At 58.7% G+C, this 22677-nt stretch overlaps 1 protein-coding gene across 1 annotated transcript in view; it reads right to left on the reverse strand.

Moving 5' to 3' along the window:
- LOC120761856 (collagen alpha-1(I) chain-like) overlaps window positions 1–22677 on the reverse strand; it is a 51539-nt gene that overhangs the window by 12045 nt on the left and 16817 nt on the right. The window contains exons 9-38 of the mRNA XM_040083585.1: window positions 20545–20589; window positions 19458–19577; window positions 14444–14482; window positions 14277–14330; window positions 13516–13569; window positions 12551–12658; window positions 11771–11824; window positions 11093–11146; window positions 10930–10974; window positions 10248–10301; window positions 9637–9681; window positions 9303–9356; window positions 9172–9216; window positions 8871–8924; window positions 7959–8003; window positions 7396–7449; window positions 6618–6662; window positions 6017–6070; window positions 5569–5676; window positions 4466–4519; window positions 4204–4257; window positions 3953–3997; window positions 3370–3423; window positions 2543–2587; window positions 1919–1972; window positions 1037–1090; window positions 811–864; window positions 584–637; window positions 264–317; window positions 30–74 (exon numbers count right to left, since the gene is read on the reverse strand). Of these exons, the coding sequence (XP_039939519.1) occupies window positions 30–74; window positions 264–317; window positions 584–637; window positions 811–864; window positions 1037–1090; window positions 1919–1972; window positions 2543–2587; window positions 3370–3423; window positions 3953–3997; window positions 4204–4257; window positions 4466–4519; window positions 5569–5676; window positions 6017–6070; window positions 6618–6662; window positions 7396–7449; window positions 7959–8003; window positions 8871–8924; window positions 9172–9216; window positions 9303–9356; window positions 9637–9681; window positions 10248–10301; window positions 10930–10974; window positions 11093–11146; window positions 11771–11824; window positions 12551–12658; window positions 13516–13569; window positions 14277–14330; window positions 14444–14482; window positions 19458–19577; window positions 20545–20589 (1698 nt within the window). The remainder of the gene's footprint in view (window positions 1–29; window positions 75–263; window positions 318–583; window positions 638–810; window positions 865–1036; window positions 1091–1918; window positions 1973–2542; window positions 2588–3369; window positions 3424–3952; window positions 3998–4203; window positions 4258–4465; window positions 4520–5568; window positions 5677–6016; window positions 6071–6617; window positions 6663–7395; window positions 7450–7958; window positions 8004–8870; window positions 8925–9171; window positions 9217–9302; window positions 9357–9636; window positions 9682–10247; window positions 10302–10929; window positions 10975–11092; window positions 11147–11770; window positions 11825–12550; window positions 12659–13515; window positions 13570–14276; window positions 14331–14443; window positions 14483–19457; window positions 19578–20544; window positions 20590–22677) is intronic.

Here is a 22677-nt window from a genome sequence, read left to right on the forward strand (position 1 = left end):
AGGAGCACGGGGACCAAGGAGAGCCCTACCTGGGAGCCAGGAGCACCACGAGGACCAGGGGGACCTGGCAGGGCCTGGGGGACGAGAGCACCATCAGTGACACGGCCCTGGCTGAGCCCCCTCCCAATTTAACTGCAAGAACTGGCAGAAGTTCCCCAGGGCAAAGATTTCCCGTTTTCCCCGTTCCCAGCCCAGCAGAGAGAACTTGTCTGGTGCCTTCCAGGGGGCTGGAGCTGCCCCGAGCAGCAGCAAACAGCGCTTACCTTTGGGCCAGCTTTCCCTGGAAATCCTGGGGGTCCTTGAGCTCCCCTCTCTCCCTGTTGGGAGGCAAGAAAGATTTCCTTTTGTCTGTGTGTTTTAATGCAAAAACCTCTTTTAAAAGCACAACAAAACAAAACAAAAACCAGCTCTTAGAACAATCCGAAGGTGTTGGGCACAAGAGGTGCTGGAGTGCCAATGGGTCACTCTTCCCACCATGGCTGATGGAGGCTGTGGACACCTCCAAACCCATCCACTGGGCTCAAAACTCATCCCAAAAATGCTTCCAATCCCTCCAGTGCTGGAGTGGGTGTCCTGTCCCTACCTTGTCTCCCCTGCGTCCCAGCCTCCCACGGTCTCCAGCAGGTCCTGGATAGCCCTGGGAAGAGCTCGGGGTTAGGAGGCAGCTGGGGCTGCCTGGCACCTCTGTATTTTTGGGAGAAGGTGGCTGAGGGAAAGGCAGGAGCCCTGGGAGGATGGCGAGTGCCCGGCTGGAGGCTGCTGCAGCCTCCTCCCAGTCTGGTCCCCTCCGAGGGCAGCCCCATCACTTACGTAGGAGCCCACAGGTCCTTGTGGCCCCTCCAAGCCGGGCTTCCCGGGCAGCCCCTGCCAGGGAAACAAGGGAATTAGCAGCCCCCCACTCCTGGGATGCAGTCAGGCACCCTCCCGTCCTCAGTGATCCCACGGGGTCCGAGGAGCCCTTGGGCTGGGTCCATGGGATCCCCCAGAGCCTCTGGGGGCTGTTCAGCACCATCACCCCCCAAACCCCAGCTCTCACCTTGGGGCCCAAGGAACCGGGGTCTCCATCAGGTCCAGGCTTTCCTGGAGAGCCCTTTGGGGTTATTTGGGGAGGAGGTGTTATCAGAGGCTCAGAGGAGACCAGCCCCACCGATCCCCAGTGCTGCCCCTGAGCTCACTGCCAGGGGTCACCTGGGGCCAGCAGGGTCTCGGGGGAAACTCGGCCACTGTGGCTCCTGCACACCGGCCCCGTGGCTGGCAGGGCTGGCACCAGGGAAGGGGACAATCCTTGCTCTCAACATCATCACCAAGCCCAGCTGAGTGCAGGCTCTCAGGGAGGAGCTGTTCCAGGTCCCCATCCCAGATCACTGAGCTGGAGGGACCCACAGGGATCACCCAGCCCAGCCCCTGTCCCTGAACAGACACCTCAAAATCCCACCCTGGGCATCCCTGGCAGCGCTGTCCAAAGGCTCCTGGAGCTCTGGCAGCCTCGGGGCGGTGCCCATTCCCTGGGGAGCCTGGGCAGTGCCCAGCACCCTCCCCCTGAGCCTGTGCCCCCCTCTGCCACTGGGATCTGCTCCCAGGACCCAGAGCCAGCTCCTGCTCAGCCATGGAGCGTTTCCATGAACTGCCATTCCCTATGGACACCCTGCTAGGCTCAGGGAGGCTGCACAGAACTCAGGGAGTTCTGCTGATTCCTTGGGGGATGATTCTGCTCTTCCCTAGCCCCAGTTATTTCCACCACTGAGGATTTTTAATGTCTTTTATTAACCAGGTAAGATCAGGTCCTACAGATGCCCTGATTCCCAAGGAAAGTCCCACATTCCCCACCAGCAGCACCAGCCCCACTGGAACAACCAACAACCACCTAAACAACACACAGTTCATGCAGAGGAACATTTTCTTTTTTTTTTTTCCTTACTATGGATCCAGGAGTTCCGGCGTGCCCACGGCCCCCTGGCAAACCAGCAAATCCCTGGAGGAAAGGGCAGCAGAGGAGCCATGGAGGGAAGGCAGGAGAGACTCAGCCCCGGGTCTGAGCCCCACCCAAAGCACAGGTGAAGGGCTCAGCCTGGTAAAGGCAGCCCTGGGGCTTTTCCTTAAAACCCAGCTCCTCATGGAATCACTGCGGCTGTGTGCGGACAGACAAACACCCACTCGTGTCCCCAGACACTCTGTGTGATGCTGGCAACACTCTGGTGTGTCTCTGACCCAGCTTTCATCCTCTCTTTTGAGGGAAGCGCCAGATCTTTTATTTTTAAATTATTTTTTCAATTTCAGAGCGAAGATAAATAAATGGAATCCTGCAGAAGGGAAAACCTGCTGCCAGCGCCGGTCTTGCTGCTGGATCTGTTCAGGATAGCGGTGCCAGGGGTGGGAAATCCCAAGCCCTGTTCCCAACCCTTCTCCCCTCAGCAGGATTCCCAGAGGAGCCCCCTCCAGCTGCTCTTGCTCCATCCCATCCCATGGACATACTTTGGAGGCACATTCCCAAAGGGATAAAGCCGAGCAGGGGGATGGAAGGGCACAAATCAGCTCTACTCACCAGTGGTCCCCTCCTCCCTGGGCTGCCCACGATCCCCGGGTGGCCCTGCAGGATGAGGATGAGGATGAGGAGGCAGAACGGCCTCTCCCTCTTTGTCACCATCATGGCAAAGTCCATGGTGTCAAGGTCTTGCCCCACACAGCCAGAGGGGTGGGAGGTCGGGAAGGGTCCCCATGGATGGTGACAAGGTCTTGTCCCACACAACCACAGGATGGGAGGTTGGGAAGGGTCCCCAAGGTCTTGTTCCACATGGTCAAGGGTTTTGTCCCACATGGTCACAGGATGGGAGGTTGGGAAGGGTCCCCGTGGATGGTATCAGGGTCTTGTCCCACATGGTCACAGGGGTGGGAGGTTGGGAAGGGTCCCCATGGATGGTGTCAGGGTTTTGTCCCACACAACCACAGGATGGGAGGTTGGGAAGGGTCCCCGTGGATGGTGACAAGGTCTTGTTCCACATGGGCAAGGGTTTTGTCCCACATGGTCACAGGATGGGAGGTTGGGAAGGGTCCCCGTGGATGGTATCAGGGTTTTGTCCCACACAACCACAGGATGGGAGGTTGGGAAGGGTCCCCATGGATGGTATCAGGGTTTTGTCCCACACAACCACAGGATGGGAGGTTGGGAAGGGTCCCCGTGGATGGTGTCAGGGTTTTGTCCCACATGGTCACAGGGGTGGGAGGTTGGGAAGGGTCCCCGTGGATGGTGTCAGGGTTTTGTCCCACATGGTCACAGGGGTGGGAGGTTGGGAAGGGTCCCCAGGGCTCAGCTGCCCCTGTCCTCACACCCCAGCCCCTGTCCCCAGCCAAGTACAGATGTAGGATGGGAACCTGTGTACCAGGCTTTCCTTCTGCGCCCTCCGCTCCCGGCACGCCCCGCGAGCCCTGCAAGGAGAATTTGGTCTCAGGTGGCCCCCCCAAGGGCTCCTCGGCCCCAGGGCCTCCCCGCAGGGTGACAGTGTGGGACAGCAGCAGTGGCACTGCCTGGCGTGTGTGGAACTGTGGATTCCTCAGCGCACAGCTCGTCCCACGCAGTTCCTGCAGCTCCGCCTTGGCATGGGGAATAACATCCATGCGGGAGGGGAGCCGTTCCCACCAGGAACACCTCGGCTGGGTTTTCCCTCCTCCTGCTGTTCATTCCTGGCCCTTTCACCCACCACAGCTCCGAGTAACAGAGCCTCCTTATAAAGTTCTTTCCTGGAATTTTCTGTGCTCAGCGTTCCAGAAGAAGTCGTGGCGTTGGGCAGGTGTTTTGTCAAAATGCAACGTGCCCCAGCCTGAGCTGCTCATCCCCAACTTTTCCGGTGCGAATTCCCGACCCTCTGATCTGGCCACATCCCAGGACGCTGCTCCCACGTCCCGGAGCCGACAGCCCCACGTGGCAGCACAGGGGTGGGGGATATCCTCTACTTACGGGCAGTCCAGGGACTCCAACCAGCCCACGCTGCCCCACACGGCCCTGGAAAACACCAGGGATCACAAACTCATCCATCTGCCAGCGGCAAAGCTGCAGATTTGGAGGAAAATCCTCGTGCCCGAAGGACGTGCTCTGCCCCAGCACGTCCCAAGCCGAGCAAGGGACGGTTCAATCCAGGGTGGTTTCAATCCCCCACAGCCAAAGATGCTCCAAGATCCAGCCCCAAATTCCAGCACCCCCTCAGTTACCCGGGCTCCCCGTGGTCCCGGCGTTCCCTTGGCGCCGTCAGGTCCTTGGCATCCCTAAAATTCACACCAAGGAAAACACGGACATTGCAAATCTATCGGGGCAGCTCAGGGGGGTGCCACGCACAGGGAGGGGCCAAGAGGCCGGGGACCCTCCCCAGGGTGGTGTCCCTGGGTGCTGGGACCCTGGCAGGGTGGGCACATCCCTGTTTTCCACGCAAGGAACTGGGCAGCCCATGGGAAAGCAGCAAATCCTGGTGCTGACCTTGGGTCCCTCGCTGCTGTTCAGCCCTGCAGGGCCAATCTGACCTTCTTCCCCCTGCCAGGAGAGAGGGGAGGAATGATCCAGGGAAAACACAGCCTCCGATCCCAGGGGAGTCACCAGCCTGCTGCTGGCGTGGGGAAAACCTCTGCCAGTGTGACCAGAGGTGACAGGAATAAACGTCACCAGTTGAGTTTTGGTGGGAATGGGGACTCCCCCCATCCCCCAGGGTTAAAAAAAACAGGAAGAAAGAAAAAAATCTCAACAGTTTGGTGTGGCCCAGAGCGACACAGTTGGATATTTTTGTTTCCTGGGGGATGAATCAAAGGCAATTCCAGGGACTGCCGTGCCAAGGCTCCTGCCTGCTCCAGCCCCTGTGCCAGCAGCGCTGCCTGGGAGGGTGGACAAGGCAGGGAGATGATTCCTGCTGCATCCCCAGCTCCTCGAGAGGCGGGAGGAGTTGTGATTCGTCCTGAAGAGCGAAAGAGCAGATCCAGGAAGGGAGAACATCCCCTGCAGACTGGAAAGGTGGGTGGGAAAACAATCCTCCTTTTCCTGAGGAGCTGGGAATCGCTGGAGATCAGCAGCCAGCCTGGCCTCGGTTCCCGGCTCAAACACGGAGCTGGAGGTGGGTTCAGTCACCCAGACAGCTCTCTCAGAGCGCACACCGCGGGGAAAAGCATTCCCAAACCCCTCAGGGCTGCCAGCGCAGGCTCCAGGAGCAGAGAGCCTGGCAGGAGTCAGAGAGGGGCACAAAATGAGCAATCCAGGAACGCCCTGCTCCCAAAAGCCGCAAAGGAGCTGACCCGGGATCAGCGGGATCCTGCAGAGCTGCTCGGGCTGAGGCAGCTGGGGAGGGCTGGGAATCCTCCGCCCGAGGCGAATTTTGGGATGAAAAGGCGTGGAGCAGGCAGAGCAAAGCTCGCTTTGGGTGCTGGGGGCTCTGGGCCAAGCTCCCCGTGGTGGATGCGGTGCTGTTAAAGGGATCCCAGAGGAGAGATCCCATAAACCAGCAGCGCCTGCCCCGCTCGGGGCTGTCCCCAGGCTGTGACACAGGTCACACGCGTGTGTCCCCCCCGGCGCTCCAGCCCAGCAGCGGCACTCACGTCTGGTCCCCGCGGCCCCGCCGCCCCTCGGGGGCCGGGGAAGCCCTGCAAGCCCCCCTGGCCCCGGGTCCCTGGAGGCCCTTTGGCTCCTTGTGCTCCTCGTGCGCCCTCGGAGGAATAAAACACAGGATGTCACCAAGCGGGGACAGCAATTCCCTGCTCCACGGGCGGGAATTCCCCCGGAGGAGCCATCACTGGCAGGGGTGAGCACCCCAAACCCTCCTCCCCCAGCACCCCTGGGCCACCAGAAATGGGGAAATAGGTTTTTTAAACAGCCAGAGCGAGATGGAGCAGTAAGGGATGGATCAGGCGGTGGGATCAGCACAAAATGAGCTGCCCGGCTGCCACAGTCCCCAAAACCCGACAGGGACCAGGACAGGCACACCCACCCCCCCAGGCTGGGTACAGCACATCTGAACAACAGAGGGAGCAGCTTGGGAATTGGTACCTTGCCTCCTCTGGCTCCCAGATCTCCCTTGGCTCCATCTGGACCCCGGCAGCCCTGCAAGAGCAGCAGCAGCGGAGGTTACACTGGGAAACAAACCCCTGGTGCAAGCTGTGACCTGATTCTGGCACCAAATAAAGGGAATTTTGCCCTTCTCCGGTCAGGGCTTTCCTCTGGACGGGCCTTCCTGAGCTGGGAGCAGGGACCTGCTGGATCTGCTCCTCCTGGTGGGGAGGCTCCAGGGCTTTCGGGTTCAGTCCCCCCCAAACCAACCCCAGCACCCCATGCCAGTGCCAGCTCCCAGCTGGTGGTGGCACCTCTGGCACCACCAGAACAACGACAAGTGACTCATCCTCACTGCTGTGCTCCTTAACTCAGCCAAAGCATTCCCGGAGCCTCCCAAAGGCAGCTGAACCCTGAGGACGCTCCCAGGTCTGAAAGCTCCTCTTATTACAGCAAAAGGAGCCCAAGCTCAGCTCTGCCTTCCCAAACAGCTCCAGCTGCGCCCTCTTCAAACACCAACTCCAAGCACAGGTAAAGGACACGGAGCTGCAGCTTTGGGCTGCTCTGCCAAAGCAGGGGTCCCATGGATGCCATCACTCACCCGCTCTCCTTGGGGGCCTTTGGGACCTGGCAGGCCCAGAAAACCCTTCAGAGAGAGAGAGAGAGAGAATTCAAAAAAGTCAAAAAAGAAAAGTTGAAAAGTCAAGTTAAAAGAAGAAAAACACAAAGGGAAGTATTGCTTGTGCTCCTGGAAGTGAGAACCCTCCCACAGCACAGGGGTGGGATGGGGTGGGATGGGATTGGGATGGGATTGGGATGGGATGGCAAATGGGAGGCACCAGTTTGGCTCTGCAGGGCTTCAGCTGTGATGCCCCAGTGGGATTTGTTTCCCCAAAAGGGACCAGAAGATGCACAAACCCTCCCAAGGCTGCCCCTAAGATGAGGACAAGGTTCTTGTTCGTCTCCAAAATGCACCCCCCACATCCCACCCCGCACCCCTCATCCCATTCCAACCCCAGTTCTCAGCTCTGTGGGTTGGGGTCCCGGGACCTGGGCCAGGCAGGAGGAAGGTGAGGCTGTCCCAAGCCTTTGGAAAGGGCAGCTGAGCACCCAAAGTCCTTGGGAAAAGGGAAGGGATCAGCAGGGCTGGGCCACCTCTGCTGATAAATCCATAGGGAAAGAAGAAATATCAAGACTCCCAAAAGCAGGAGGGTCAGAGGAGCTTTGGGGATGGTGAGTGTGGGCACAGGGACATGGCTGGCATCTCCATCAGCCCTGGAAGCCGGGGGAAGCAGGGCATTCCCTGCAGGATTCTGTGGGGCTGTCCGGGGGAGGACGAGACCCCCTCACATCCAACCACCCCCTTCCCGTGCACTCACCCCAGGGCCCTGCTGTCCCAGCTGTCCCCTCACCCCAGGGGCGCCGTCTGTACCCTGCAAGAGGAATCCTGGAATCACAGACTGTCCCAGGCTGGAGGGATCCCCAGGATCACCCAGCCCAGCCCTGTCCCTGCACAGACACCCCACCAACCCCACCCTGGGCATCCCTGGCAGCGCTGTCCAAAGGCTCCTGGAGCTCTGGCAGCCTCGGGGCAGTGCCCATTCCCTGGGGAGCCTGGGCAGTGCCCAGCATCCTCTGGGGGAAGAACCTTTCCCTGCTCTGCAGCCTGAGCCTGCCCTGGCCCAGCTCCAGCCCTTCCCTGGCTCCTGTCCCTGTCCCAGAGTGAGGAGGGCTCTCACCACAGCACCCAGCCCCTCCGTGCCCCCTCCCCGGGGTGACCAGGGACCTCCAGGTGGCATTTGGGAGGTCAGCTGGAAGTGGTGCCCCTCTCCCATCCAAAAGCAGGAACAGGGACCCCCCAACCCCGTTATCTCAGGTCCCTGAAGGGAAATCCCTCCAACCTGGGCTTCATCCCCACCAAGGTCCACAGAAACTCTCTCACCGTGTCTCCTTTGGGACCAGTGGATCCCTCCAGCCCTGCTGGACCCTGGGAAAAGCAAAGACAGGTGCTGGGAAGAAGAGGGATGTGGCTCCCTGTCCTGCTCTGTGGGTGAGAGCCCGGCCCCAGGACCCTGCCCCAGGACCCTGCCTCACCCCCCAGGGACAATGTCCCCACCAGGTGACCCAGGGGACACCGCCCTTCCCAGCCACCCGCTCCTGGGGGGACACAAGGACCCCCAAAGCCAAGGATTTTGCATCCACTTCCAAAGCACAGGGGAGACTCACGGAACCCTGGGCACTGAGAATTTCAGGCTGTCTGTGCTGACCCTCAAGAAAACACCACATCTGACCTGAGGCCGTGGAGAAGCTTCCAAAATTGAGTGACAGCACTGGGATTGTGGGTGTGTGGGGTTTGAATAGAAGTGTGTGACATCACAGGGTGGAAAATTTAGGGTTTAAGGGTTTAGAATATAGTAATATATATAAAGCAAGATGGAGGATTTAGGGCAGAGGCCAAGTCCTTCTTTCACCTTCTTCTTCATGGGTCTGGGGGCATCTTGTAATTGGGGAGAAAAATCTGCATTGCAGGCCACGGGTGGTTGTTTATTGGGTAAAAAGTAAAAATAATTTAGGTGTCACTTCTTAATTGGACACTTTGTGCTTAAAAGACCTTGTAGAGAGAGAGAGACAGATCCATTTTCTACTGTGCTAGCTACAGCTCACAACCTGTGGGACTGTACTGTAGATAAGAATTAATAAACATCTGAGTCCAAACACGAACATCATCTCCCGAGCATTTAATCCCAGCTCTAACAACAGAGGAAAAGAAGATAAGAAACCCACAGGGGACAAATCCCAGCAGCTCCTGGAAGAGAACACGGGGATGCACCCACCCAGGGCAGCACCCACTCACCTGGGAGCCCCTGGGGCCGGGGGAGCCACGCCTGCCCTGCAAGCCCTGGGGTCCCTGCAGAGAGGGACAGGGAGCTGCCATTAGGATCAAATCCCGCAGGGCAAAACCTCTCCTGGCAATTCCCAGCCGCCGAGGAGCTCAGCAGCTCCCAGCTTCCGGCACACTCAGGGGTGCAGGGAGGATTCCCACCCCTGAGCCAGCCCCTGCGGCTTTTGGGGTGGGTTGGGATCACATCCCAGCTGGAGACCACTCCAGGCCGGTGCCCCCCATCCCAGGACACCCCACCCCGGGGATCACCTACCTTGGGGCCGCGGGGGCCGGGCAGCCCGGGAGGGCCCAATTCCCCCTGCGGAGAGAGCAGGGCAGGGGCGGCGTGAGCGCAGCCACGGCGAAAGCCCGACCGGGGCAGGGTGGGGACAGGCACGCACCCACCTGAGAGCCATTGATGCCCCGGCATCCCACGGACCCCGCCTGGCCCGGCTCTCCCTGCAAGGCCAGACCCTGCTCAGCCCCGCAGGGAGGTGGGACAGGGATTTCCGAGCATCCCCGAGCTATGCATGGGGATGCTGGAGAGCTTTACTGGTGAGTTTTAACACCGCTGGTCCTTTTGGAATCCTCCCCACCCCACCCAGCTGCCAGGGATGATTTGAAGCACACGCAGCATTTTTAGGTGTCAATCGGAACAAGGGATGGAGTGGGAAGGACAAGGTGCCGCTCTGGGCAGCAGCAGCTGACCCTGCATCTGTGCCAAACACCTGAGACTCACCATGGGGCCAGCAGGGCCCGGGGGACCCACCGAGCCTCCTTCTCCCTGCAGCAGGAGAGAAAAAAAAAAAGCCATTTTTTGCTTTGATTGTCTCCTTCATCCCAAATCCCCCTTTCTCTTCACATCATTTTCCACATTTCTTCACATCAGCTGCTCGATGCCCCCTCGGACATTTGCAGATGGTGGAGAATGCATCCATTCCATCCACTCACCACCAAACCACTCCAATCCTCCTTTCAAATCCTTTCCCAACCCTCTCCTGGACAGGATGTCTCCCAGTTGTGTGGGAGCACTGAGCTATCCATATGCTGAGAGCAGCCTGGACAAAGCAGATGCTGCCAGCCTGGGATTCATCTCAGCTGGAGGTGACCACCTAAAATAAATCCCAATGTGCCCTGGAAAAGCTCATTTCTCTTCATTTCTCTTCATTTCTCTTCATTTCTCTCCATTTCTCCTCATTCCCAGCCAGAACAAGGATGGGAAATGCTAGAGGCAAGACCCCAACGTGCCCGGATGCAAATCCCAGCTCAGACCCCTCTTCCCAGTGGGAATGCCGGCTCCTGCACCCCTTTGGGGAGGGCAGGGGGCACAGAGAAGGTAAATCCACTCACCTCCGGCCCTGCAGGGCCCTGGAAGCCCACGGCACCCTTCAGCCCCGCCATCCCCTGGGAGAGAAGCCGGGAATGAGGGGTCAGCACCCCGAGGTGGCACTGCCTTTGTCCCCTCCCTCCCAGGAGGGGCAGGGACAGCACAGAGAGCGCGAGGGTTTGTGGACAGAGCCAGAGCTGGGCTGTCATTTCTCTCTAGAGCTGCAAACGAGCAGTTTGCGAGTTCCCACATGAAGCTGTTTTGAGAATGAGAAGTTCCTTTAACACAACAATCTATCCCCAGGGGGGGGAAAAGCAAATGCACCTGCAATAACAGGGGATCTGCCCCATGAGAATCGGTAAAGAGAATATGTAAACACTCTGAGGACGGGGAGATTTGATGGACGAGCAGAATACCTTTTACTAACCAACAGAGTAATTAGCAAGAAAGCTATTAACCAATTAAAGCTGCCCACGAGGTTTGTAAAAACTGCATCAAAGACAGCAGGCTGCCACAATAAAGAGCCTTCTGAAGGTTTTTCCGCGCCACTCTGTGTCTTGGCTGCCCTCACAACGACAAGGGCTTTGCCAAAGCCGGGAGAGCGTGGGCTGGAGCTTGGGGACATCGCAGAGGAGGACAGGGGTCAGGCCAGCAGGGGATGGAAGGAAGGGGGCGAGACACCTCCAGCCCCCCCGGGTAACTCACCTGGAGCCCAGCAGCACCTGGCAGCCCGTTCTCTCCCTTCACCCCCTGGAAAAGCCGAGAGCAGCCTGAGCGATGGGGGAGAGCAGCACCTGGGGAAGGCAGGGAAGGACAGACCCCTGCCCACCCTGGCAGGGCTGTGAGGGGCAGGGACGGCCACCCTCACCTTCACTCCCTTCTCTCCTTTGTCCCCAGCTGGTCCAGGGTCTCCCAAGAAACCCTGAAATGGAACGAGGATGAAATGGGAGCAAGGATGAGCTCCTGGGCCACCAAGAGTTAAAACGTGCCTCAAGGGACACGATCAGGGTGGGACAGGAGGATGGGGACCCTCGAGGTTGTGCTGAATGGGGCAAAGCCTGGCTGCTGGTCCCTGGTGTCACCTCCCTGCAGCTCCTGTGGCACCGTGTCACCCGCAGCAGCGACACAGGGCTGGCACAGGGCTCCGCACAGGCGGGAGGGCGCAAAGTGTGGCCCAGGACAGGAATCCGATAACCCACGTGGGACTGCTGCTTCAAAAAGAAGAAATTAGGTCTCAAACCCGTCAGGATGAGCCGACCTTGGAGGAGCCCAAAAAATCTCCTGGGCAGCTCTAAAAGTTTTGGCGTCAGGAAGACAAAGTGATGGGAAAATTTTAAAAAAATTGAAGGGCGACAAACCACCAGCATTCACTTTTTTTATGGACATTTTTCATCCTGGCTGACAAAGGTGAGCCTGGGGAGGAGCTGCAGGAGCAGTGCTGGTACCAGTGAAACCAGTGATGGAAGGTGTTGGTGTTTGGCACCAGGCTGGGGCTGGGGCTGGCACCTCATCGTGCCCATGGCTGTGCAAGCCAGAGCCAACTCACCTCTTCTCCCTTGTCCCCAGCCAGCCCTCGGTCACCCTGGAAGCCCTGGAGGCCCTGGAGGAGGGAGGAAGGAGCAGAGCAGGCCCTGAGGGGCTGCCCAGCACCTCCCAGCCGTGTCCACCCCGTTCCCCAGCAGCTGCTGAGAGCCCCAAACTTTCCAGCACCATCCATTCATTCCCTGTCCTCCAAACCCCGCTGAGAAATCTCCCAAGCCCAGGGGCACTGCCTGTGTTCCCCAGGGATTGCTGCCAGGGGTCTGGGAAAGGGCAGGGACCAAGGAAGCAGATTCCTGGATTGAACACTCTCCAGGAATTCTGGAATTACTCTCATTTCCTGGTCACCCTCCAGATTTGGAGCCCTCAAGAGGCTCGGAGCACCCTGGTCTAGTGGAAGGTGTCCCTGCCCGTGGCACAGGGAGGAATGAGATGATTTTTAAGGTCCCTTCCAACCTGAGCTATTCCCTGATTTGCAGTTATTTTCCACGAGGAGGTCCCGGTGCAGCAGCCCAGCCCCGGTGCTCAGACCCACCACGCCCAGCTCCGGTTATCCCAGCCCCTAAATGCACATGGGGGATGCACCACAACCCTTTCACTCCTGAGGAATCTAAACCTCGAGGCACTAATCCAGGCCTGCCGGGTTTGGGGGCTGAGGAGAAATACTCCAAAGGAGGCAAGAGAAGGAAGAAGAGCTTTAGGAGCTCCCTGTCTCCTGCCCAGGGTTTGGAGCTCCAGCTTCCCCCTGATCCTGACCATTCCCTGGCCCTGCCTGCCCACGGCTCACCTGCTCCCCTGGCAGCCCCCACGGCCCAGGTTTGCCATCCAAGCCAGGAAAACCATCGGAGCCGGGGTATCCCACGCGTCCTGGCAAGCCCTGGAGCCCGGGCTCCCCCTGGGGAGAAACATCCGAGCACAGAAAATTTAAAAATCCACATTATGAAAGGAGTAAATGAGACTCTGAGCTCTGCCTGCCTCTGGAGCTGGGGAAAAGCTCCGTGCATCCAGGGGCTCCAAGTGCTGGGCACGTGGATCTGCCCAGGTTCTCCACCAAAACCCTGGGATAGTCAGAGCCAGGGGCTGTACAGCAGGAAGCAACACGGAGGGCAGGGAAGAAGCAGAGGAGGTCGAGTGAAAGCTCCTGCACCAGCTCCTGGCTCAAAGCCGTTCCTGCTCCTTTCCCATGTGCAGGAGTCAGAGCAGAACCAGCTCAGGATCCATCCCCAGCTCAAGCTTCACCTTCAGCTGAGGGAAGTGGGTGCAATCCTGGCTTCAGGCAGGTTGAGGAGCAGCGTGGAGCAGAGCTGCGAGGGTGGGGCACTGCTCTGCTTTCCCCGCACCCCCGTGGGGCTGAGCCAGTCCCAGGGGAGATGGGATCCCATCAGGGATCCCCGTGGAGGGGCACAGGCGGAGCTCGCCCGTCCCGCCCAGCGCTGGGGGTTCCTAGAGGGGGACAGAAGGCCTTTGGCACGGCTGGTTCGGGACACCTGTGTGGGAGGGCATCACCTGGAGGCGTGCAGCACCCACAGGGGCTGTGCCGAGCTGACTGAGGGAGCGCCTTTGTGCAGAGCCGCCCCCGCCTGGCACAGCACGGGGACCAGGGCATCGATGCCATCCAAAGCAGGCACACCGTTCCCAAAGCGTCCCCAACCCCACCGCCATCTCCCCCACCCAGCAGGGTTCCTGAGGGTGCCAGGGCAGCCCCGAGGGTGCATCCAACCTTTCCAAAGTGTCCCCAGAGCCCTCACTCACCGCGTACCCCCGCTGGCCTTTCTCCCCCGGCTCTCCCGGTGCTCCGCAGGGTCCCTGCGCACAAACAGGGATTGAGTCACCCAAGGTGTGCCCCCATCCTGCCCCGAGGACGAGCACCGATGCCCAGAGCTGACCCTGGGGAGGGCAGAGTGGGAGAATTCCCATCCCTGGCACCCCCACCCTGCCCACCATGCCGGGGTCTGTGCCCGGGGCAGGTCTGGAGTCAGGAGCAGATCCATTTTCCACTGCTTCGGTTCCTGATGGGATGGCAGGACAGGGAGCTTTGCCTTCCTTTCCTTTGCCTTATGGCCAGATGGGGGGAAGCATCACCCAGCAGTGCCAGGCTGGTGGCCATGGGGCTGAGACCCCCCAGGACAGGCTGGCCCCACACAAATCCTGCCCCAGCGCTTCCCTGCCTTATTCTTGTGCCTCTGGGAGGGATCCACTTGGTCCCTTCCCCAAAACCAAGGGCTGGAACCTGATGCCCCGGGAAAGGAAGCCAGCCCTGCTCAGCTGGCAGAGATGGAGGGGCTGTGGCTGCCAGGAAAACCCTGGGAGCTGGATATCAAACATCCCGGGTTTCGGTGGGAAGCAGACAAGAACTCCATTAGGCTGCTTTGAACCCCAATCCCGAAGCCCCTAATTACAGCACAGCAGCAGCCACAGCCCCAGTGCTTGGGGACATCCACCCTGGAAGTGTCCCCAGGGCAGCCAGGGTGGCAGCAAGGCTGCCAAAGGGACAGCAGGGCTTTTGTACTTACAGGGGCTCCTGTTTTCCCAGGATGTCCCGGGGGCCCGGGAGCTCCAGGTTTCCTCTGGATTTAAAGAAAGAAAAAGCACTGGTGAAACCCCATCAAGTGCTTGGAGCAAGGAGAATTCAGCTGCCAACAAGGAAAAATCCAAATAAAGTTCCCAAAGCGGCACTCACCGGCCAGCCCGCGTGCAGGAGTTGGTAAAATGATGATTGCTGAAAGAAAAATATGGGGAGGGAAAGCAAAATGTTAAAAAAACCCACAAACAATCCCAAATCCCTTTTTTGCTGGCTTTAAGGACTTTCTCCTTGTCTTGGGAAGATGCAGCAATGAACCTCTCCTTTAATTCCTTTATTTCATTCTGCGTGCATTCAAGGCACGGGAGGAAGGACAATCTGAGGATAAGGTGTAGGAAATAAGGAACAACTTCAGTAGAAAATTAGGCAGAGAGCTCACTTCTCCTGGGGTTTGGTGAAATTCAGCTCCTCCATGGATGCCCTGCAGCCCTGGGACACCAGAAACGTTTGGAATATGGCAAGGTCAGAACCATAGCGGTGGTGAGCACAGGGACCTTCAGATTTTAAACTAAAATCAGCTGGTTTGACCCTGCAGGTTACTCCAGGTGGGGAATCTCCTCCAGCCTCTGGAAAACCCAGAGGAGCAGATGCCCAGGAGGTTTTTTTGCAGCCAAATCTTGGATGCATTTCCAATTTTTCTGAAGATCAGATAACCACAGAGAGGGGAAAACCCACCTGAAAGCACCAGGGTGGATCAATCCCATCCCAGCCATGGCTAATCCCGTCATATCTCCAAACCAACATAAAGGTCCTAAGACCCTCCGGTGCAGCCTCCTCTCTGCACACTTCCAAGCCAGATTTTCCCAGATTTTGGGAGGTGTCCAAGAATAAAATGTCCATCTCCAGCTACCAGCAGCACAGGGAGACAAACTCCATCTTTCCTCCTGCTTCCCATGGTGACCCCAGACCTACGGTCCAGGCAGCTCCTCTAAATCCTGGCTCACATTAATGGCTAAGAAATCCCTTTCCTTATCCATCACCCCAACCCCAGGCAGCTGGAGGGGCAGGATTCCTCTGTGCTCCCCAGTTTCAACCTCCACGGCACTGGGAAACCTCTCCTGCCCCCTGCTCCAAGGATCTGTCCCCCAAACCATGGGGAGAGAGGGGAAAAGCCGAGGAACTCCTGAAGGGAAATAAACACAGAGCTTTCAGCAGATGGAAATATCCCCAGCAATGACCAGCACTCGGAGGCAGATGATGGATGGCATCCCTGCTCCTGTCTAGCTGATCCCAAACTGATTTCCGTGGCTGGACGGGTGCAGCCCCTGCCAGGACCACGCTCCTCCTGTCCAGCCAGTTCTCATTTCCCTCAAAATCCGCTCCCAAAACCTTTCTGGAGGAGGTTGGAGCACGGCCAGCGCTTTTGCCTCGTCTCAGGAATCGGTGAACTCCGATTCACTCAGGACAGGATATTATTTCATCCAGCTTTTTAAAAAGAGGGAAGACAAAATCCCACGTGAGACACGGACTTGGATTTCAGAGCAGCAGATGCCAAGGAGGGTTTGAGCAGTTAATTGGCTCTGCAATTCCAGCGGGAAACAGTCGGAGCTTTGCTGCTGCTGCTGCGGCTCCGGGAGGGGGGAGCACAAGGGGAGGGGATGGAGGATGGGGAGCAGCAGCCCTGGGGATGTGTGCTCCTGGAAAACTCCTGGGAGCAGAGAGAGGAACCCCCCAGCAGCCCTGGGGATCTGCTCCTGGAAAACTCCTGGGAGCAGAGAGAGGAACCCCCCAGCATCCCTGGGGATCTGCTCCTGGAAAACTCCTGGGAGCAGAGAGAGGAACCCCCCAGCATCCCTGGGGATCTGCTCCTGGAAAACTCCTGGGAGCAGAGAGAGGAACCCCCCAGCAGCCCTGGGGGAGCAGGTCAGGCCTGGCAGAGCAGCTTTGGCTGCCCACCCTGTGTCACCCCCTGCACTCACCCCACGGCCATCCCCACCCTGTGTCACCCCCTGCACTCACCCCACGGCCATCCCCACCCTGTGTCACCCCCTGCACTCACCCTATGGCCATCCCCACCCTGTGTCACCCCCTGCACTCACCCTATGGCCATCCCCACCCTGTGTCACCCCCTGCACTCACCCTATGGCCATCCCCACCCTGTGTCACCCCCCTGCGCTCACCCCACGGCCATCCCCACCCCGTGTCACCCCCTGCGCTCACCCCATGGCCATCCCCACCCTGTGTCACCCCCTGCACTCACCCCACGGCCATCCCCACCCTGTGTCACCCCCTGCATTCACCCCATGTCCATCCCTACCCTGTGCCACCCCCTGCGCTCACCCCATGGCCATCCCCACCCTGTGCCACCCCCACCGTGGCAGGTGCCAACCGTGCAGCAGCAGCAGCACACTCCTAAAAGTTCCCTCTTTTTCTGATGGATCAGTTTTTCCTTTCCCTCTGAGGTTCCCAGGTCCCCAGCCTGACCTCCTGCCTGCGCAGGCACTGGGCTGGATAAAAGGGAAGGACTCTGGTGCTGCAGTTGAAGCTCTCCAATAACTGGAGGAGCTCCAGTTGTCCTTCCCGGGATTCTGGCGCTTCCCCAGCGCTGAGGCCAATTCCAGAACGAGCCAGCAGCAGTTCCTGCCCCTCCAGCCACGCCGAGACAACGTCTTGGCAAAGGCAGCATCTGTCACGGCACGGGGAGCACAAACACAGGACAGGGGCTTGGGCTGGAGGCGCAGCGGCCTTGAGCCGCTTTTCCTTAACTCCCATGAACAACAAAGGCTTTTTTTTTCCACGGGAAAGGAGCGGCTGAGCACCACGAGAGCCGCAGCTGCTCTGGGACAGTCGCACATCCCTTGTTTTTCCTGCCCTGCATTTCCAAAGGCTGAGCCAACAACAACCCCAGGATACCCCAGACCCCCCCAACCCCCGGGATCCGCCCTTGGGAGCAGCACTGTGCCAGGCACAGCCAGCCCCATCCGCAGAGCTCCAGCCCGGCTTTATCTCAGCTGAGATTAGCAAATCCCGGCCCGGGGCTTTGCGCTCTGCTGCTGCCACCGGCGGCACCAGCGGGGTCACAGACACGATGGCCCTGGGTGGCTTTGGGGTGGCCCGGGGTCCCCTCTGCACACACGAGATCGGCACTGCGCCAGCCCTGCTGGGACAGGGACAGGGGACAGGGGACAGGGGACAGCACAGAGCCCAGGGGACAGCACAGAGCCCAGGGGACAGCACAGAGAGATCAGGGGAGAAGGGACAGCACAGAGCCCAGGGGACAGGGACAGAGATCAGGGGACAGCACAGAGCCCAGGGGACAGCACTAAGAACCCAGGGGATAGGGGACAGCACTGAGAGCTCAGGGGACAGCATCCAAGCTCAGGGGACAGCATCCAAGCTGAGGGGACAGCAAAGAGCCCAGGGGACAGCACTGAGAGCCCAGAGGACAAGGGACAGCACTCAGAGCTCAGGGGACATGAGGCAGCACTCAGAGACCACAGCCAGGATCCAGCTTTGGCTCTCCAGCACAGACAGGACATGGACATTCCAAAGTGGGGACACGAAGGAATTCCCGGTCTACAGCAACATCCATAGGAGTGACTGCTTCTGCCTGAGGTCTCTTTGCAAACACAGGGGAAAACAAAGGGGATTCTGACTGCAAAGGATGGGAGCAGCTCTGCTGTAAGTGTGGCCTGAGAGCAGGAATGGGATAGGGAGGTGTCTGTCCTGCTGGAAGGAGATCCCTGGCACGGAGAGATCCAGCTCCCTCTCTCCATCCCTGTTTATTCCTGCACACACTGCGTGCCTGTGATGGATCCTGGGGGCACCGAGAGCTGCACAGCTCCTGCTCTGGAGCAGCTGAGGATGGGACAGCAAGGAGGTTCTCCAGGTCAGCCAAGACTTCTGCAGGTGATCAACTCTGCTGTGCTTCCAGCAGGAATCTGATCTCTGCTTTGATCCAATCCAACCCAAAACCACAAAGGTCTGGCCCGAGGGCTCCCAGTAAGTCAGTCCAAGCTTAGATCCAGACCAGCAGAGGACCATCCTCCTCCTCCTCCAGCACCATCCCCACGCCGGGTGTGCTGTGCTGGCAGAGCAGAGATCCTCCCGCTGCATCCTCTCCCCAGAATCCCAAGCATTTGCCCTGGAGCGGAGGATGCAATGACAGCTCTTCACCGATGAACGGGCTGTGGAGAACTCAAACATCCTGCCCAGGGTCACTGGAGCTCTTGCAGAGCTGCAGAGGGGAGCCTGAGCTCCCACCAGCCCAGTGCTGTGCCCCTGAAGCCACGGATACCACCGAGCCACACTGCAGGGCCCGGGGGGACAACAGAGCCACGCAAAGCAAAGAGCATTCCCAGCCGCAGGAAAAGTGCCTGGGGCACTTAGAAACCCAAAGCCTTCAGCTGCTGCCCTGCCCAGGCCGGGCTCCACAGGGAGACTGAAATTAAGCTCAATCACAGCAGCGGCTGTGCTGCCAGGAGTTGGGAATTCTTGATGAGCCTGGCTGGGCTGTTCAGTGAGCTCTGGAGTCATCCCATGGAGTTTTGCATCCAGCTGTGCAGTGCCTGAGGCTCTCCTGCCTCCCCACAGATCCCGTCCTGCTCCAGTGGGTCAGGGGAGAAAATACCTCAGCCAGAGCGGGATGGGCACAAACCCTGCGAGGCAAAGGCTGGGGCACAGCAGGGAGCTGGGACAGGGTGGGGAACAGGAGAGGGGCTTTGTAATCAACACCACAGAGCAGGAGACGCTGCTCGTGCCTGGCTTGGATCCTCCCTGGGCCCTGTCCTGCAGAACCATCTCAGGGAGGTGATGGATGGACCGTGGGGCCAAGATGTCCTGGTCAGTCACAGGGGGCAGAGGGACAGGGCACACGCTGATCCCATTCCACCCCCAGTGAGCTGCACCTCCCTCCTTGGCATCTCCCCTCTGCCCTCACCTCCCACCCAACGACGAGGAATCTCAGCCACAGCCCATCCCATCCCATCCCATCCCATCCCATCCCATCCCATCCCATCCCACCCCATCCCATCCCATCCCATCCCATCCCATCCCATCCCATCCCATCCCATCCCACCCCGTCCCATCCCATCCCACCCCACCCCATCCCATCCCAGCAGAAGGATGCAGGGAGCCGCTGGGGAGCTGGGAGTGCAGCGTGGCTGTGACTCACCGTGAAGGACAGCCAGTCCTCCCTGGAGTTCCTCCAGAGGACGATGGTGGGGACCCCGGGGGTGCCAGCAGGGCCGGGGTCACCGGGGGGTCCCATGCGCCCCACGGCCCCGGGGAATCCCTGCAGAGACAAGGGCAGCTCCTTAAAACCAGCGGGGATCCAGGACTCAGCACAGGCTGGACACTGAGCCAGGCTCTGACCCACAGCAGTGTCAGCTCTGGGCAGGGGCACAGCCTGGGTCTGCAGGGCTGGAGGACAAATGTCCCTGCAAGGTGATTTCAGGGGTATGGAACGGGGCTGGGCTTTGGGATGTGCCAGTGTCCCTCCTCCAGGTGACCTGAGCTGAGGCTGCTCCATCTCCCACTGAGTGCTCAGAGGGAAGAGAGCAATTGTCCAGGCAGCTCAGTCACAGAATCATAAAACAGGCTGAGCTGGGAGGGATCCCCAAGGATCACCCAGTGCCACTCCTGTCCCTGCACAGACACCCCAAAATCCCACCCTGGGCATCCCTGGCAGCGCTGTCCAAAGGCTCCTGGAGCTCTGGCAGCCTCGGGGCCGTGCCCATTCCCTGGGGAGCCTGGGCAGTGCCCAGCACCCTCTGGGGGAAGAACCTTTCCCTGCTCTGCAGCTGGAGCCTGCCCTGGCCCAGCTCCAGCCCTTCCCTGGCTCCTGTCCCTGTCCCAGAGCAGAGCTGGGAGCTGCCCCTCGGGAGGAGCTGCAGCCCCCGGGGAGCTCTGCCCTCAGCCTGCTCCAGCTGAACAATCCCAGCGCCCTCAGCTGCTCCTCGTGGGCCCCTTCAGACCCTTCCCCATCCCTGTGGCCTCCTCTGAACGCCCTTATAACTCAATGTCCTTTTTTATATCGTGGTGATCAAAACTGCCCCAGAACTCAAGGTGAAATCCTGAGCTTGGCTCTAAAGTACCAGCTAAGCCCAGTTTCTTCCTCTTCCAAACCCACCACCCTGCAGCTTCAGGAGCTCCCACTGCCCTCTGGATGAAAAACCCCAAACCAACCCAAACCATGGGTGGTGTTTGCCCCAGACCCTACCGCCCATACTGGCCCTGGCCCCGTTTCTCTGGGTACTCACTTTGTCTCCTTTGGGTCCCGCCAGTCCCCGTCTGCCCGGACAGCCCTGAAAGGCAAAGCAGCAGAGCTGTGACCCCGAAGGGGAGATCCCACAGCCTCTGAGTGACCAGGGCCACAGCCCCAGGGGAGCAGGGACTGAAATGGCTGGTTCAGAGCTTCAAAGTCCCCAAGAAACACCCCCAAAAACAGTGTGGGCTGGCAAGAGCCCCCTGGTTTGGCTGCTCCTGCACTGGCACCAGCAGCTGAACTGTGCCATCCTGAATAACCACAGAAACACGCCAGAGCAGGCAGGGGAGCAGGAGAACATCTCCGGACACCCGGGGAGGACAGGCAGTGTGTTAGGGGGAAAAAAAATCCCCTAAAACTGAGTCATATCCACACTCCAATAGGTGTTTGGACAAGGACAAAAATATCTGCTGCTTTTAACTGGTGGGAGACATGATCTGGGTAAAAATGCACATTTTGGCCAAGGGCTGAGCCCACTCCAGGGCCTACCAAGGCACCTGTGTGGGCAGGAACAGCCAGCTGGGAGACCCTGACCTTTTGGGATGACAACAATTCCCTGTAAGGTGTTACCTGACAGCCTCTGCCTGTGTCTGCTGCAGCTCTGACAGCTTCAGTTCCACACACCAGCTGTGCTCTGAGCCTGAAGGTCACCAGACCTGAAGCTCACAGAGCTCCATGGCTCAGTTCCCTCTCCCTGGGGGCCCCAGAGCCCCCCTGCCCTCAGTCCTCGGGAGCAGCAACAGGACAACAGGGAATGCTGCCAGGCTGGGGGCACATTTTATGGCCCTGGCCATGGCTGGCACATTCCACCACTGAGCTTCAGTCCTACACAGAATCCCAGCCTGGTTTGGGCTGGAAGGGACCTTAAATCCCATCCCATCCCATCCCATCCCATCCCATCCCATCCCATCCCATCCCATCCCATCTCATCCCACCCCTGCCATTCAGCCATGGCAGGGACACCTCCCACTGCCCCAGGCTTCTCCAAGCCCCAGTGTCCAGCCTGGCCTTGGGCACTGCCAGGGATCCAGGGGCAGCCACAGCTGCTCTGGGCACCCTGTGCCAGGGCCTGCCCACCCTCAGAGAAAAGATTTTTCCCTACTAACCCATCTAAACCTGCTCTTTTCCCATGTAGAGCCATTCCCCTTGTCCTGTCACTCCAAGCCCTTTTCCATCTTTCCTGTCAGCTCCCCAACTCCTGAAGCTGGGATGGAGCTCCAGTACTGGTGTTTCCATCCAGGATACTCAGGACCAAGGACAAAAATCCCATCTCCAGGAGAGGAAAGCAGTTCCCCCCTGGCTGGGTCCCTCCTGCCGGCTGACGGCAGGGCTGTCACACGTCGTGACGTTTCCTCTGCTCCTGGGATTTTTTTCAGCCTCCAGCATCTGTTCCTTTTGCCATTTTCTTCTATTTTTGCAGGCAGGAGCTGCAGCAGCAAGGAGATGGCTTGAGGGGGAAGCTAGCAGTCCTAAATTTAAACCAAGCCTGGCTCAGGGATGATGGATTTAGTGCCAGGTCCCTCAAACACAGCCATGGAAATGGTCCTGCAGGATCCCCCGAGCCCCAGGGCAGAGCCCACAACTTCCACCGGGATGGAAGGGAAAGGGAAGAGAAAATGCCCAGGGTCACTTCAGTGGGGAAATAAAATAAAATTCTCAAAGGAAATTGTTAAGAATATGGAACCAAATGAGGGGAATAATTTTGGCAGAATAAAGAAAGACGGAAAAATATTTTAAAACATTTTTCAGTTACTCCTCAATGAAGACAAGACTCCTCTACAGCTTTTGCTATTTCAAGTTTACCTTTTTTTTTTAGAATTTTCCCTTTTTTATCCTCAATGAAGACATGACTCCTCTGAAGTTTTATCTAGTCTATGTTTACCTTTTTTTTTTTTCTAGATTTCCCTTTCTTCATCCTCTGCAAGGAGTGAATGACTTGAAAAACAGTCAGAACTCATTACAAGATAAATTCAATGCTCTGCTTTGAACCAGGCATCAATGTGGGGGTGAAGAAGCCAAAAACAGCGATGCCATTTGGGGCCATGGGTGGGTCCAGGGGTTTGTGTGGGGACTTTAGGAGATGGCTTGGTCGTCTCTGGTCCCCTCAGTCTAATTCTGGGCTGGACCC

This window comes from Hirundo rustica, chromosome 20 (assembly GCF_015227805.2).
Source record: "Hirundo rustica isolate bHirRus1 chromosome 20, bHirRus1.pri.v3, whole genome shotgun sequence".
Lineage (NCBI taxonomy): Eukaryota > Metazoa > Chordata > Aves > Passeriformes > Hirundinidae > Hirundo > Hirundo rustica.